Consider the following 14,683-nt stretch of genomic DNA (forward strand, 5'->3'; position numbering starts at 1 on the left):
TTATCGGTCACAATCCCCCCTGCTGCGCTGAACGTCCTTTCGGACAGGACACTGGATGAGGGGCAAGCCAACAGTTCGATTGCAAATTGGGCAAGCTCTGGCCAGAGGTCAAGCCTGCCCACCCAGTAGTCTAGGGGTTCATCACTCCTCAGAGCGTCCACATCGGCCGTTAACCCAATGTAGTCGGACACCTGACGGTCTAGGCGTTCCCTGATGCTGGATCCGGATGACACCTGTCGATGGGTCGGCTGAAAGAATGACCTCATATCCGAAGTCACCAACACATCTTCAAACCGGCCTCTTCTTGCAGGCGCTGTTGGATTGGTACCCGCAAATCCTTCTCTGGGAGTGGGAATTGCTCCTCTGCCAGCGCACGCAAAAGCAGAATGCAGCATTTCTCGAAGCAAGGCCTGGAAGTGCTGCATTCTGACAGCCCTCTGCGACGGCGGTAACATTTCCGCCATTTTGTGTTTGTACCGGGGGTCTAAGTACGTTGCCACCCAGTACTGGTCCTTGACCCTCATGCTTTTTATACGGGGGTCCCTATTAAAACACTGGAGCATGAAGGCCCCCATTTGCACTAAAGTGGAAGCGGTGTGGTGGCCTGGCTCCTGCTCATCATCCAGGATAATGTCGTCCTCTTCATTCTCCTCTCCCCATCCTCGCACAACAGGGATCCCAGAAAGGTTTAAAGCATGCTCTTCTTGCTCCTGCTCATCCGCCCCGGCACCATCCTCCTCTGACTCCTCATCAGACTCCTGTTGTTGACTTGTCTCAGATAGAGTAGCCCCCCCTGGGAATTCATCCAGCATTGCGACTTCCTCATCTTCCCGCTCCTGCTCCTCCACAGCCTGATCAATGACACGACGCAATGCACGCTCCAGAAAGAAGGCATAAGGTACCATGTCACTGATGGCGCCATGGCTGCGACTGACCAGTTTGGTGATCTCCTCAAATGGCCGCAGAAGTCTGCATGTGTCGCGCATGAGCAGCCACTGGCGCGGTGAAAAAAAACCCAGCTCCCCAGAACCGTTTCTTTCGCAGAGTTCATACAGGTAGACGTTAACTGCACGTTTCTGCTGGAGCAGCCTATCAAGCATATAGAAGGTTGAGTTCCATCGCGTCGGGCAATCGCAAATAAGACGTCTGACCGGCAGATGGTGTCGCCGCTGAATGTCAGCAAGGCGAGCCATGGCCGTGTAAGATCTTCTGAAATGGGCCGAGATTTTCCTTGCCTGCCGCAAGATGTCCTGGACCCCAGGGTATTTGACAAGGAATCGCTGCACGACCAAGTTTAAGACGTGTGCCATGCACGGCACGTGCGTGATTTTGCCCTGTTTCAATGCGCTAAGCAGATTGGCACCGTTGTCACACACCACTTTACCAACTGTCAAATTGAGCGGTGTTAGCCACTCATCTGCCTGTGAACGCAAAGCTGAAAGGAGTGCCGGGCCAGTGTGGCTCTTTGCTTCCAGGCACAACAGACGCAGCACGGCATGGCAACGTCTCACCTGGCATGTGGAATAGGTTCTGGGGAGCTTGGGCGGTGCAGTGGAAGAGACGCTAGCAGCGGAAAAGGAGGAGGCAGCTGAGGAGGAGAGGGAGGAGGATGGAGTAGGAGGAGGAGAAGAAGAGTCAGGCCTGCATGCAATCCGTGGCGGTAAAACCAAATCTACACGGGTGCCACGGGTTACATGCTTGACGGCCGTCAGAAGGTTCACCCAGTGGGCAGTAAAACTGATATACCTTCCCTGCCCGTGTTTGCTAGACCACGTGTCTGTGGTCAGATGTATCTTGGCACCGACACTGTGTGCCAGAGATACATTCACTTGCCGCTGAACATGGCCATATAGCTCTGGGATGCCCTTCTCTGAGAAATACTTCCTTCCTGGGACCTTCCATTGTGGTGTTCCAATGGCCACAAATTTGCGAAAGGCCTCCGAGTCCACCAGTTTATATGGCAGTAGTTGGCGGGCTATGAGTTCTGACAAGCCAGCCGCCAACCGTTGGGCAAGAGGGTTATCCGGCGTCATCATTTTTTTACGCTCAAACATTAGGCCCACGGAAGCCTGCCTTTTTGCAGAAAAATGTGAGCTTGGCGTGATGGAAGGTGGAGTGGAGGACAATTGTGAGGAGAGAGGAGAAGGAGAAGTAGAAGACGAGGCTGGACGGTGAGAGCCTGCAGTGTGGCTTTGTGTGTTCCGTTGCTCCCACTCGGCTCGGTGATGGCTGCTCATGTGCCTTCTTAAGGCGGTCGTCCCTAGGTGAGTATTGGGCTTACCGCGACTAACGCGTTGACTGCAAAGATTGCAGATGGCAACGCTATTGTCAGCAGCGGACACGTTAAAAAAAGCCCACACTGCGGAGCCATGTGCCGGTGTCCTGGGAGCGCCAGATGTGACCGTACATGGTCGATGACTCGCTCCTGATACATTTGCAGTCTGCTTTGTCCCTGCTGTGCAATGTAAGTCATTGCTGCTTCTCCTCCCTATCTGCTGGTCCATATCTCCCTCTGAACTCCCCTCCTCTTCCTCTCTTGTGGGCACCCACGTGACATCACTAGACACGTCATCATCAACGTCACCTTCCCCACCGCTATAAGTAGAGTAGGCAGCAACACCGGGGACCAACCTCCTCCTTGGGCTGATCTGGGTACTGGCGTCAGACTGCTGAGTAGCGCTTGTTGCTACCTCCTCTTCCTGATCCAATACCAAGAGTGGCTGCGCATCAGAAATGTCCTCTTGATATGGATCGGAAAATAATTCCAGTGACTCAAGCGGAAGGTATGTGGTGGTGGTGGTGGTGGTCGTGTTGTTGGTGGTAGTGTCTTTGGGGGTGCACATAGCAGAGAGTGAAGAAGAGGGTGCAGATCGAGAGGATGAGGAGGGTGCAGAAGAGTAAGGCTGAGCGAGCCACTCAACCAAGTCTGGTGCATCCTTTAAAGTAATTGAACGCACCTTCTGCAACTTCCCACTTTGGCTCAAGCCTGTTGCTCCTGCCCTACCCCTACCACCCCTGCGGAAGGGCCTGCCTCTTCCTCTGCATGTCATTTTTTAAATGACCCTGTGACAAAACTCTTAGTCCCTATACCGCTGAAGGACTGCTGCAGTATAGGTGAGCGGTCAGCAGTGGTGCACGTCAACCCTATCTATTGTGGACCTATAGCGGTCCTTACAGAACAGCAGACTGTACCGCACTCAAGCCTATGTACCGTAGCACCCTATACCAAGTTACCAGTCCTTATAAGAACTTTTGTGGACCAAGCAGGTTGTGTATTAGTGTTTAGCAGACTGTACGTCAGTCCCTATACCGCTGAAGGACTGCTGCAGTATAGGGCAGCGGTCAGCAGTGGTGCACGTCAACCCTATCTATTGTGGACCGATAGCGGTCCTTACAGAACAGCAGACTGTACCGCACTCAAGCCTATGTACCGTAGCACCCTATACCAAGTTACCAGTCCTTATAAGAACTTTTGTGGACCAAGCAGGTTGTGTGTTAGTGTTTAGCAGACTGTGCGTCAGTCCCTATACCGCTGAAGGACTGCTGCAGTATAGGGCAGCGGTCAGCAGTAGTGCACGGCAACCCTATGTATTGTGGACCGATAGCGGTCCTTACAGAACAGCAGACTGTAACGCACTCAGGCCTATGTACCGTAGCACCCTATACCAAGTTACCAGTCCTTATAAGAACTTTTGTGGACCAAGCAGGTTGTGTGTTAGTGATTAGCAGACTGTACGTCAGTCCCTATACCAATGAAGGACTGCTGCAGTATAGGGCAGCGGTCAGCAGTAGTGCACGGCAACCCTATGTATTGTGGACCGATAGCGGTCCTTACAGAACAGCAGACTGTAACGCACTCAGGCCTATGTACCGTAGCACCCTATACCAAGTTACCAGTCCTTATAAAAACTTTTGTGGACCAAGCAGGTTGTGTGTTAGTGTTTAGCAGACTGTGCGTCAGTCCCTATACCGCTGAAGGACTGCTGCAGTATAGGGCAGCGGTCAGCAGTGGTGCACGTCAACCCTATCTATTGTGGACCGATAGCGGTCCTTACAGAACAGCAGACTGTACCGCACTCAAGCCTATGTACCGTAGCACCCTATACCAAGTTACCAGTCCTTATAAGAACTTTTGTGGACCAAGCAGGTTGTGTATTAGTGTTTAGCAGACTGTACGTCAGTCCCTATACCGCTGAAGGACTGCTGCAGTATAGGGCAGCGGTCAGCAGTGGTGCACGTCAACCCTATCTATTGTGGACCGATAGCGGTCCTTACAGAACAGCAGACTGTACCGCACTCAAGCCTATGTACCGTAGCACCCTATACCAAGTTACCAGTCCTTATAAGAACTTTTGTGGAACAAGCAGGTTGTGTGTTAGTGATTAGCAGACTGTACGTCAGTCCCTATACCAATGAAGGACTGCTGCAGTATAGGGCAGCGGTCAGCAGTAGTGCACGGCAACCCTATGTATTGTGGACCGATAGCGGTCCTTACAGAACAGCAGACTGTACTGCACTCAGGCCTATGTACCGTAGCACCCTATACCAAGTTACCAGTCCTTATAAGAACTTTTGTGGACCAAGCAGGTTGTGTGTTAGTGTTTAGCAGACTGTGCGTCAGTCCCTATACCGCTGAAGGACTGCTGCAGTATAGGGCAGCGGTCAGCAGTAGTGCACGGCAACCCTATGTATTGTGGACCGATAGCGGTCCTTACAGAACAGCAGACTGTAACGCACTCAGGCCTATGTACCGTAGCACCCTATACCAAGTTACCAGTCCTTATAAGAACTTTTGTGGACCAAGCAGGTTGTGTGTTAGTGATTAGCAGACTGTACGTCAGTCCCTATACCAATGAAGGACTGCTGCAGTATAGGGCAGCGGTCAGCAGTAGTGCACGGCAACCCTATGTATTGTGGACCGATAGCGGTCCTTACAGAACAGCAGACTGTAACGCACTCAGGCCTATGTACCGTAGCACCCTATACCAAGTTACCAGTCCTTATAAAAACTTTTGTGGACCAAGCAGGTTGTGTGTTAGTGTTTAGCAGACTGTGCGTCAGTCCCTATACCGCTGAAGGACTGCTGCAGTATAGGGCAGCGGTCAGCAGTGGTGCACGTCAACCCTATCTATTGTGGACCGATAGCGGTCCTTACAGAACAGCAGACTGTACCGCACTCAAGCCTATGTACCGTAGCACCCTATACCAAGTTACCAGTCCTTATAAGAACTTTTGTGGACCAAGCAGGTTGTGTATTAGTGTTTAGCAGACTGTACGTCAGTCCCTATACCGCTGAAGGACTGCTGCAGTATAGGGCAGCGGTCAGCAGTGGTGCACGTCAACCCTATCTATTGTGGACCGATAGCGGTCCTTACAGAACAGCAGACTGTACCGCACTCAAGCCTATGTACCGTAGCACCCTATACCAAGTTACCAGTCCTTATAAGAACTTTTGTGGAACAAGCAGGTTGTGTGTTAGTGATTAGCAGACTGTACGTCAGTCCCTATACCAATGAAGGACTGCTGCAGTATAGGGCAGCGGTCAGCAGTAGTGCACGGCAACCCTATGTATTGTGGACCGATAGCGGTCCTTACAGAACAGCAGACTGTAACGCACTCAGGCCTATGTACCGTAGCACCCTATACCAAGTTACCAGTCCTTATAAGAACTTTTGTGGACCAAGCAGGTTGTGTGTTAGTGATTAGCAGACTGTACGTCAGTCCCTATACCAATGAAGGACTGCTGCAGTATAGGGCAGCGGTCAGCAGTAGTGCACGGCAACCCTATGTATTGTGGACCGATAGCGGTCCTTACAGAACAGCAGACTGTACTGCACTCAGGCCTATGTACCGTAGCACCCTATACCAAGTTACCAGTCCTTATAAAAACTTTTGTGGACCAAGCAGGTTGTGTGTTAGTGTTTAGCAGACTGTGCGTCAGTCCCTATACCGCTGAAGGACTGCTGCAGTATAGGGCAGCGGTCAGCAGTAGTGCACGGCAACCCTATGTATTGTGGACCGATAGCGGTCCTTACAGAACAGCAGACTGTAACGCACTCAGGCCTATGTACCGTAGCACCCTATACCAAGTTACCAGTCCTTATAAGAACTTTTGTGGACCAAGCAGGTTGTGTGTTAGTGATTAGCAGACTGTACGTCAGTCCCTATACCAATGAAGGACTGCTGCAGTATAGGGCAGCGGTCAGCAGTAGTGCACGGCAACCCTATGTATTGTGGACCGATAGCGGTCCTTACAGAACAGCAGACTGTACCGCACCCAAGCCTATGTACCGTAGCACCCTAGACAGACCAAGTTACCAGTCCTGATAAAGAGCTTTGTGGAACAAGTGAGTTGTGAATGATTAGCAGACTGCAGCAGAAGGGCAGCAGTCAAGTATAATATTCTTTCTATATTTGGAAGAAAGAATATTATACGTGTACAAGCCTATTACCGTACCACTGATACCAGTCCTGAAAAGAACCTTTGTGGAACTAATAGTAACAGCAAGTCTTTAAAATTATCCTCACTGCCTGACACACTGCTTCCTGCCTGTCCCTATACAAATTGGCAAAAAAGAGTAGGCTGGAACGATTAGCTGGAACAGCTCTTTTGTGGACCTGATAGTAACAGCTAATGATGATGATGATGATGATGATGAAGAAAGACTAATCTGGCTGAGCTGTCCCTAAAATAGCAGCATACAGCGCTCTGTCCCTTTATCTAAACTGACAAAAGAAACTCAGGCTGCTGACCTAACACCTATACCAGTCCTGAAAAGAACTTTTGTGTACCAAATAGCTAGCGTTTTCTCTGTCCCTACTCCACACAGGATCCTTTCCCTACAGTGACAGAAGAAAGAATGTAAAATGGCCACCGGATCGGGTGTATTTATAGGTTAGGGGGAATGTCCAAGTGTCCATGAGCTGTCATGTCTCAATTGGTTGTCCTGTAACACATGATAAACGTGTCACGAAAGGTTAAAGTTCTTGTATACATTAAACACGTAAGTCCGCCGGGGCGAACGACGGAAAAAGGCGTTCGAACCCGCGGACGGCGAAAGTCGGAAATTCGCCGCGAAACGACCGCCGGGCGAACCGTTCGGCCATCACTAGTCTCTAGGCTCCAGCAGTAGAATCTCCGTCTTTGTGTTCAAGAGATAGCGCTAAAGCATTAGAACTATGGTCTGTCGACCCAACAGCATCTCGGTCTTTGGGTTCAAGGGACAACACCAAAGCATTCATGAATATGGTCTGTTGGCCCAATAACATTTGGGTCTATGGGTTCAATGGACAGTAGTCATGACTGTGGTGTGTAGGTCCAGTAGAATCTAGATCTTGGATCCAATGAACAACACCAAAGCATCCTTGAAAATGGTCTGTAGGCCCAATATAGCATCTCGGTCTTTGGGTTCAAGGGACAATACCAAAGAATTCATAACCATGGTCTGTAGGGCTTGTTTTTGACATCCTGGTATGGGTTCAAGGGGCAATATCAAAGTCTTCATGACTTTTAATCTAATAACATGGAGTCCCGTTTTCTCTGTATACATCAAATGGCATATTTTTGGTTTACTTTTCAGAACAAGAATCATGTGACAATAATGGTTCTGATTTGGGGGGGGGGGCAATACTCAACCGCCCTTAGCACAATATACAACTAACCAGTGCTGGGACAAGGTCATCTAGCCCAGGGAGAACATGCCAAATTCTGCCCCCTCCCCAAGATGTATGAGCATTATATGTCAGCAAAATTCTCCCCCCAAAAAACACTGAGCACTAATCTGCATGCTTACCTCCTAGGCATAACCCCCCCCCCCTCCAAGTACAAATCCACCCCCTGCTGAAATCCCCCTCCCAGCAAAAATCTTTGCCCCAAAAATCTCCCCCCTGGCTCAAATGCCCCCCTCCAACAAAAAATGCACCCCATCACAAAGCATCTAGTCCTAAATTTTCCCCTCCTGATACACATCTTCTCTCCCCACTTCGAATCCCTCCCTCCCAGCACAAATTCCCCTCAAATCCCCCCTTCCCAGCACAAATCTCTCTAAATTACCATTCTTATCACTCCCACTCCCCCCCCCCCCATTTCCCCTCTTGGACTAATACTTACCCGCTGCCTCCCCCCAAATTCTCCCTTCCAACACAAATCCCCCCCAATCTCCTTGAGGCACCCCACGTAATACCACAGTGCCCAGGGCAGCCATCCCTCCTGCCCACCCCTTGTCCCGGCTCTGCAACTAACTATCCCAGTGCAGGGCTGGACTGGAACAAAAATTTGGCCCTGGACTTCATCCAGACCGGCCCACTTTAATTTTGAGTGTTCCCATCAGCAGCCCCCTTCCATCATAGTGTCCTCATCACCAACAGCCCCCTTCCATCATAGTGTCCCCATTACCAGCAGCCCCCTTTCATCAGAGTGTCCTCATCATCAGCAGCCCCCTTTCATCAGAGTGTCCCCATTACCAGCAGCCCCCTTCATCAGATTGCGTCCCCATTACTAGCAGACCCCTTTCATCAGAGTGTCCATCACCGGAAGCCCCCTTTCCTCAGACTGTCCCCATTATCAGCAGCCCCCTTTCATCAGAGTGTCCCCATTACCAGTGGCTCCCTTTCATCAGAGTGTCCCCATTACCAGCAGCCCCCTTACATCAGAGTGTCTTCATCATCAGCAGCCCCTTTTCATCAGAGTGTCCCCATTACCAGCAGCCCCCTTCATCAGATTGTGTCCCCATTACTAGCAGACCCCTTTTCTATAGAGTGTCCATCACCGGAAGCCCCCTTTCCTCAGAGTGCCCCCATTACCAGCAGCCCCCTTTCATCAGAGTGTCCCCATTACCAGTGGCTCCCTTTCAGCAGACTGCCCCCATTACCAGCAGCCCCCTTTCAGCAGAGTGCCCCCATTACCAGCAGCCCCCTTTCAGCAGAGTGTCCTCCTTCTCCTCCCCCTCCCACATGTACTCACAATTCTGAAGGCAGCATCTCGTTGTTCCTCTCTCCAGTCATGTGACAAGCGTTAAGGGGAGAGAGGAAGGAAAGTCTGCCGGCTCTCTATCTCCCCCTGCAGACTGGAGGGAGCAGAAAGTCTAATCCTCTCCAGCAAGTGACGGCAGCTGCTCCTCCTGACAGGAGTTAAATCACGATCAGCCACTGTCAGAGAGGAGCGGCTCCAGGACCTGACCGGCCCACTGAGCCATCGGCCCACCGGGAAACTCCCGGTAGTCCCAATGGCCAGTACATGCCTGTCCCAGTGCAGAGGCTTACAAAAAGAAAAGTTGTTTTTGCAGGAAGAATTTCACAGCTGGACTTGTCTCTCATATGCGTACGGCTTGAAGATTAAGGAGGAGAAGCCATATGGGATTAACCTTCCGGTTCTGCAGCGCTGTTATAACAATTACATTGACAGAATGTTGGCCGGTTCTGAGCCTCCAGGGAAATTTGAGGTTTCACGTCGATCGCTAAACTACTTCATAGTTTCTAAACTCAATGAATTTGTTTTTCGGTTTTCCTTGAATTATGCGTTAGGTTGTACAAGTCCCAAGACGGAGGTCCGTTTCATGCAAAATGCATCAAAACGCATCGTCATGAAACGCGCCGCTGATTTGCCGGGACTTTCTGAAATTCAGATTTCCACCCAAGGTTTTCTCAAAGAGATCTGCCCAGAAAAATGACGGATGAACATTGGGGACACATTGTTACAATCTTAGCCTGACTATGAGGATTATGTTTATTAAAATTGCAACAATTATATTATGTGCTGAGATCCACGAATGGGGTCGTGCCGTACAGAGCCGCGTGAAGGGGACTGTTCATTATTCGGAAGCTAAAACATGAATATTCTATCAGATAAACGTATAATAAGAACAAAATGTTCAAATTATATCCGAAGGTCAGGGGAAAAAAAATTATACATTTTACAACATTTTCTTTGTTTCCCAAATTTTGCAGACAGCCCAAATACACTATATTACCAAAAGTATTGGGACGCCTGCCTTTACACACACATGACCTCTAATGACATCCCAGTCTTACTCCGGAGGGTTCAATATTGAGTTGGCCCTTTGCAGCCATAACAGCTTCACCTCTTCTGGGAAGGCCGTCCACAAGGTTTAGGAGGGTGTCTATGGGAATGTTTGACCATTCTTCCAGAAGGGCATTTGTGAGGTCAGATGTTGGATGAGAAGGCCTGGCTCACATTCCCCACTCTAATTCCTCCCAGAGGTGTTCTATCGGGTTGAGGTCAGGACTCTGTGCAGGCCAGTTAAGTTCCTCCACTCCAAACTCGCTCATCCATATCTTTATAGACCTTGCTTTGGGCACTGGTCCAAATAATTTGGTGGAGGAAGGATTATAGTGTGGGGGAAGGGGGATTATGTGGTTTGGGGGTTGCTCCTCAGGGGTTGGGCTTGGCCCCTTAGTTCCAGTGAAGGGAACTCTTAAAGCGGTAGTAAACCCGCACATTTTTTTTTTTTTTAAACCTGCAAAGCAAAAGGCATAATGAGCTAGTATGCACCGCATACTAGCTCATTATGAAATACTTACCTTAGAACGAGGCCCCGACATCTGGCCCGATCCACGCCGAGGGAGCTGACATGCTCCCTCGGCATTTCTTCTGGGTATCGCGGCTCCGGCGCTGTGAGTGGCCGGAGCCGCGATATCGTCACCCCCGCACATGCGCGCGGGAGATTTCATTCCGGCCGGCCGGCCACTGCCGGATTTTCAGGCCGAGAATCCCCTCGTGCGCATGCGCCGCTGCAGTCAGCGGTGCATACCGAGGGGAATATCTCCTAAACCGTACAGGTTTAGGAGATATTTTTTTTACTTACAGGTAAGCCTTATTATAGGCCTTATTATAGGCTTTCCTGTAGGTAAAAGTTAAAAAATCGAGTATACAACCACTTTAAGGCCTCAGCATACCAAAACATTTTGGACAATTTCATGCTCCCAACTTTGTAAGAACAGTTTGGGGACGGCCCCTTCCTGTTCCAACATGACTACCCACCAGCGCACAAAGCAAGGTCCATAAAGACATGGATCAGCGAGTTTGGGGTGGAGGAACTTGACTGGCCTGCACAGAGTCCTGACCTCAACCCCATAGAACACCTTTGGGATGAATTAGAGTGGAGACTGTGAGGCAGGTCTCCTCGCCCAATATCAGTGCCTGACCTCACAAATGCGCTTCTAAAATAATGGTTAAACATTCCCATAGACACCTTGTGGACGGCCTTCCCAGAAGAGTTATAGCTGCAAAGGGGTGGGCCAACTCAATATTGAACCCTACGGACTAAGATCGGGATGCCATTAAAGTTCATGTGCATGAAAAGGCAGGCGTCCCAATACTTTTGGTAATATAGTGTAAGTTTGCCTTTTAATATGGAATGAGCATGCAGACAGGTGCAGTCTTTAATCTCCACTGCAGATGGCACTCGACCGTAGCAGCAATGCAGATGGGGAAGGAACTCAGTTCTTCTATGGTTTCCTCAGGCAGCTATCTCATTGGATGGCGGCTCCCCTTGAGACTCTGGTGGCCATCTTGGGTCAGTCAGAGTCTATTTAAGAAGTGCATAAAAATTGTAACCTCCTACGCTCAGGTATGGTGTTTAGAAATGAAAAGGACTCTCCTCATAGCTAATTTTGGAGGTATAGAGCACGACCGTCTTGCTGCCCTCTCAGGATTGTGGGCATCGTTAAGCTAGAAAGCAAGAAATAAGAGGGCTCGCTGTCCTAGTGCATACTCACAAATGCATGTCATGCACAACCTTGTCTACAAAAACCGATGAAACTGCCACCAAATCCACCATATTCAACTGATGGCATAAGAAGACCCCACAGCGCCCAGGACCGGCTGACTTCTTCCTCAGAGCCAAAATCCAACCAACCAAAACTTTCTGGCTCTGAGGAAGAGGCCTTGACTCTAAACACATTAGTCGTTCCTGGACACTATGGGGTCTATGGGGTCTTCCCATGCCATCGGCTGAAGATGATGGATTTGGGTGGACGTCTCATTGGTTTTCCTAGACAGGCTTCTTGTGCATGACATGCAGTTGGGTTATGGTAATGCACATGATCGGTACGCCCCCCTCCCTTTTGTTGTATTCTAAAGTCTATTTAAGACCCTGGTTGATGGGCTTGGTGTACTTTTGGCGAGTGGACAGAATAGGGACAGGAACCCCGTCTGTCGGGGACAGTGGATAGGAATAGGGAAAGGTTCCGTTTGAGTAGGGAGAGAGGAGGACCCATGTCTACCCCTTCAGGAAGCCTTCCTTTGGCTTGGACCGGCCAAGCTGCACTTCGCTCCTCATGACAGACGCTGTTGGCATCTTCTCTCCGCTGATCATCTACTCCTCAGCTGTAGGTGACCCCGGACGGGTGAGCTTCCCGCCGGCCCTGTTTGTACTGTTGACTTCGCCGTTACAATATATTTTTTTGCTAAATCTGGACCCTGTGTGTTTACTGCCTGCCCCACCATGCTGCCCCTACCCAACAAGCATGCAGGGCCGTCTTTAATATTGATTGGACCCTGGGCAAAAATTTTCTTGGGGGCCCCCCCTCCATGCAATTTCACTCTCCACCTGCTCTGAGACATATATTAAATAGCAGCTAGACTTAAAAGTATGAGGCAGGTGCTTTGGGCCCCACAACAATGACAGGGCCCAGGGCAGCTGCCCGTTTTTTGCCCAGCCTTAAAAACGGCCCTGCAAGCATGACTTGGTTTTATAGGCTCGTCATACACACATTGATATTCCCACTTTTGGGATCCGAGTAGTTTCATAGTTAGTAAGGTTGAATAAAGACACCAGTCCATCCAGTTCAACCTGAGTGTCTACAATTGTCCCTGTACATTGCACACTCACATTGGTCCCTACCCTCAAGGAGCCCACAGTACTACGCGCGGTAATCGGGTTGTGTAGACATTAATCAAAGTAAACTTGAACTAGGCAGCCAGAAACTGAGGCTGATCAATGATGATCAATGATGACTGAACAAAGAAACCAAAAGCAACAGAATTGCTTAGCATGGCAACAATTAGTCTCGGTAATGCCCATTAATACGTCATCTGTGGCACTAATGGTTGGATTAATTACCAACAATGACCCCAAAAGATAATATGGTGGGAGCAACAAAACTTGGTCCAGATTGTACACTTGGCAGTGGCTGCAGGAACTAAAGTTGTGCTTTGGTCTGCCGCAATGGTGGGACAGGAGGGCCACAACACGAGGCAGGAGGGCCACAGAACACCTCTCCTGGAGAAGGCTGGAGATCCAGCACGTGGTTTCTCTGGTTCTCACCTGGGCAGAGGTGCTGTTTAGCTTCTCTAGTCCATTCTCCAGACGTTCCATCTTGGCCGCCAGCTCTTTTCCTTTCTTGTTGAGAAGGTTCTGATACAGCTTGATCTGCTCCAGGAAGGACTTGGGCGTGGTGTAGTTGTAGCGCCGCTCGTTGGTCAGGTAGCTTTTGGACATCTCGTTGACGCTCGTGTGCACATAAGCCATGAATTTACTTATCGACTCTTTGACGGACAGCTGAAGTAAAAAGCAAAAGAAAACCACATGAATAGATCCCTATTCACAAGGACCCGTCATACAATCCTTCCACGTCTGCTCCACAACACGACTTTTCTACGTTACGCCTATATATATAGGTTCTCACCTCAATGTTCTCTGTTTCCTGGAGGAATCTAAGACTGACGGACTCCAGCGCCTCCCGTGGCCACTCGTGGAACCAATCTATCGCTGTACAATTGACCACCGCTGGGAATTTTCTGCTTCGAACTCGCAGCTTGTTTCCGACGGGAGAGAAACACAAAGCGACCTGGAAATAAAAAAATAACTTCTAAGCCAACAAGTATCACGAAATGAAGAACTTTCCAAAACTTTGGTGATAGAACTACCCACCATACACCTATATAATTATATACGGTAGAACTTTAGTAACATAACCTTCTGCCTTACTCATATGCTACATGGCCAAAATATGTGGACACATCCCATGGAGTTCAGGCGGCTCCAGTGAAGGGTACGTTAATAATATATCATACAAAATGTTTTCTGCTTATTGTGGTCTTCCAACCTTGTGGCACCAGTTTGGGGAAGACCCTTTTCTGCTACTCCATGACTGTGTCCGATGCAACCAAGTCAGCTCCAAAAAGACGTGGTCTGACCAGTTTGGTGTGAAGGAACTTAAGTTGCCTGCACAGAGCCCTGACCTCAACCCTACTGAACACCTTTGGGATGAACTGAAACTCTGACTGGGAGACAGATCTTCTTCAACATCAGTACTTGACCTCACAAATGGCCACAAATTCACCAAATCTTGTGGAAGGTCTTCCCAGAGGATTGGAAGACGTTGTAACTAGTATGAGAGAGTGAGAGCGATAAGACCAAATGTAACACACCTGCTCCCCATTCACACCTGAGACCTTGTAACACTAAAGAGTCACATGACACCGGGGGAGGGAAAATGGCTAATTGGGCGCAATTTGGACATTTTCCCTTAGGGGTGTACTGACTTAGCGGTTTAGACATTAATGGCTGTGTGTTGAGTTATTTTGAGGGGACAGGAAATTTACACTGTTATACAAGCTGTACACTCACTACTTTACATTGTAGACAAGTGTAATTTCTTCAGTGTTGTCACATGACAAGAGAGAAGACATGTCACTGAGGGGTGTACTTACTTTTGTCAG

The 14,683-nt window shown here is 49.4% G+C and overlaps 1 protein-coding gene across 1 annotated transcript in view; it reads right to left on the reverse strand.

Moving 5' to 3' along the window:
- LOC143934988 (dynein axonemal heavy chain 9-like) overlaps positions 1 to 14,683 on the reverse strand; it is a 301,551-nt gene that overhangs the window by 52,460 nt on the left and 234,408 nt on the right. The window contains 2 exon segments of the mRNA XM_077458539.1: positions 13,287 to 13,520; positions 13,648 to 13,809. Of these exon segments, the coding sequence (XP_077314665.1) occupies positions 13,287 to 13,520; positions 13,648 to 13,809 (396 nt within the window).

Source organism: Lithobates pipiens, unplaced genomic scaffold, assembly GCF_037356315.1.
Source record: "Lithobates pipiens isolate NorthernLeopardFrog02 unplaced genomic scaffold, aLitPip1_a1.2 Scaffold_28, whole genome shotgun sequence".
NCBI lineage: Eukaryota > Metazoa > Chordata > Amphibia > Anura > Ranidae > Lithobates > Lithobates pipiens.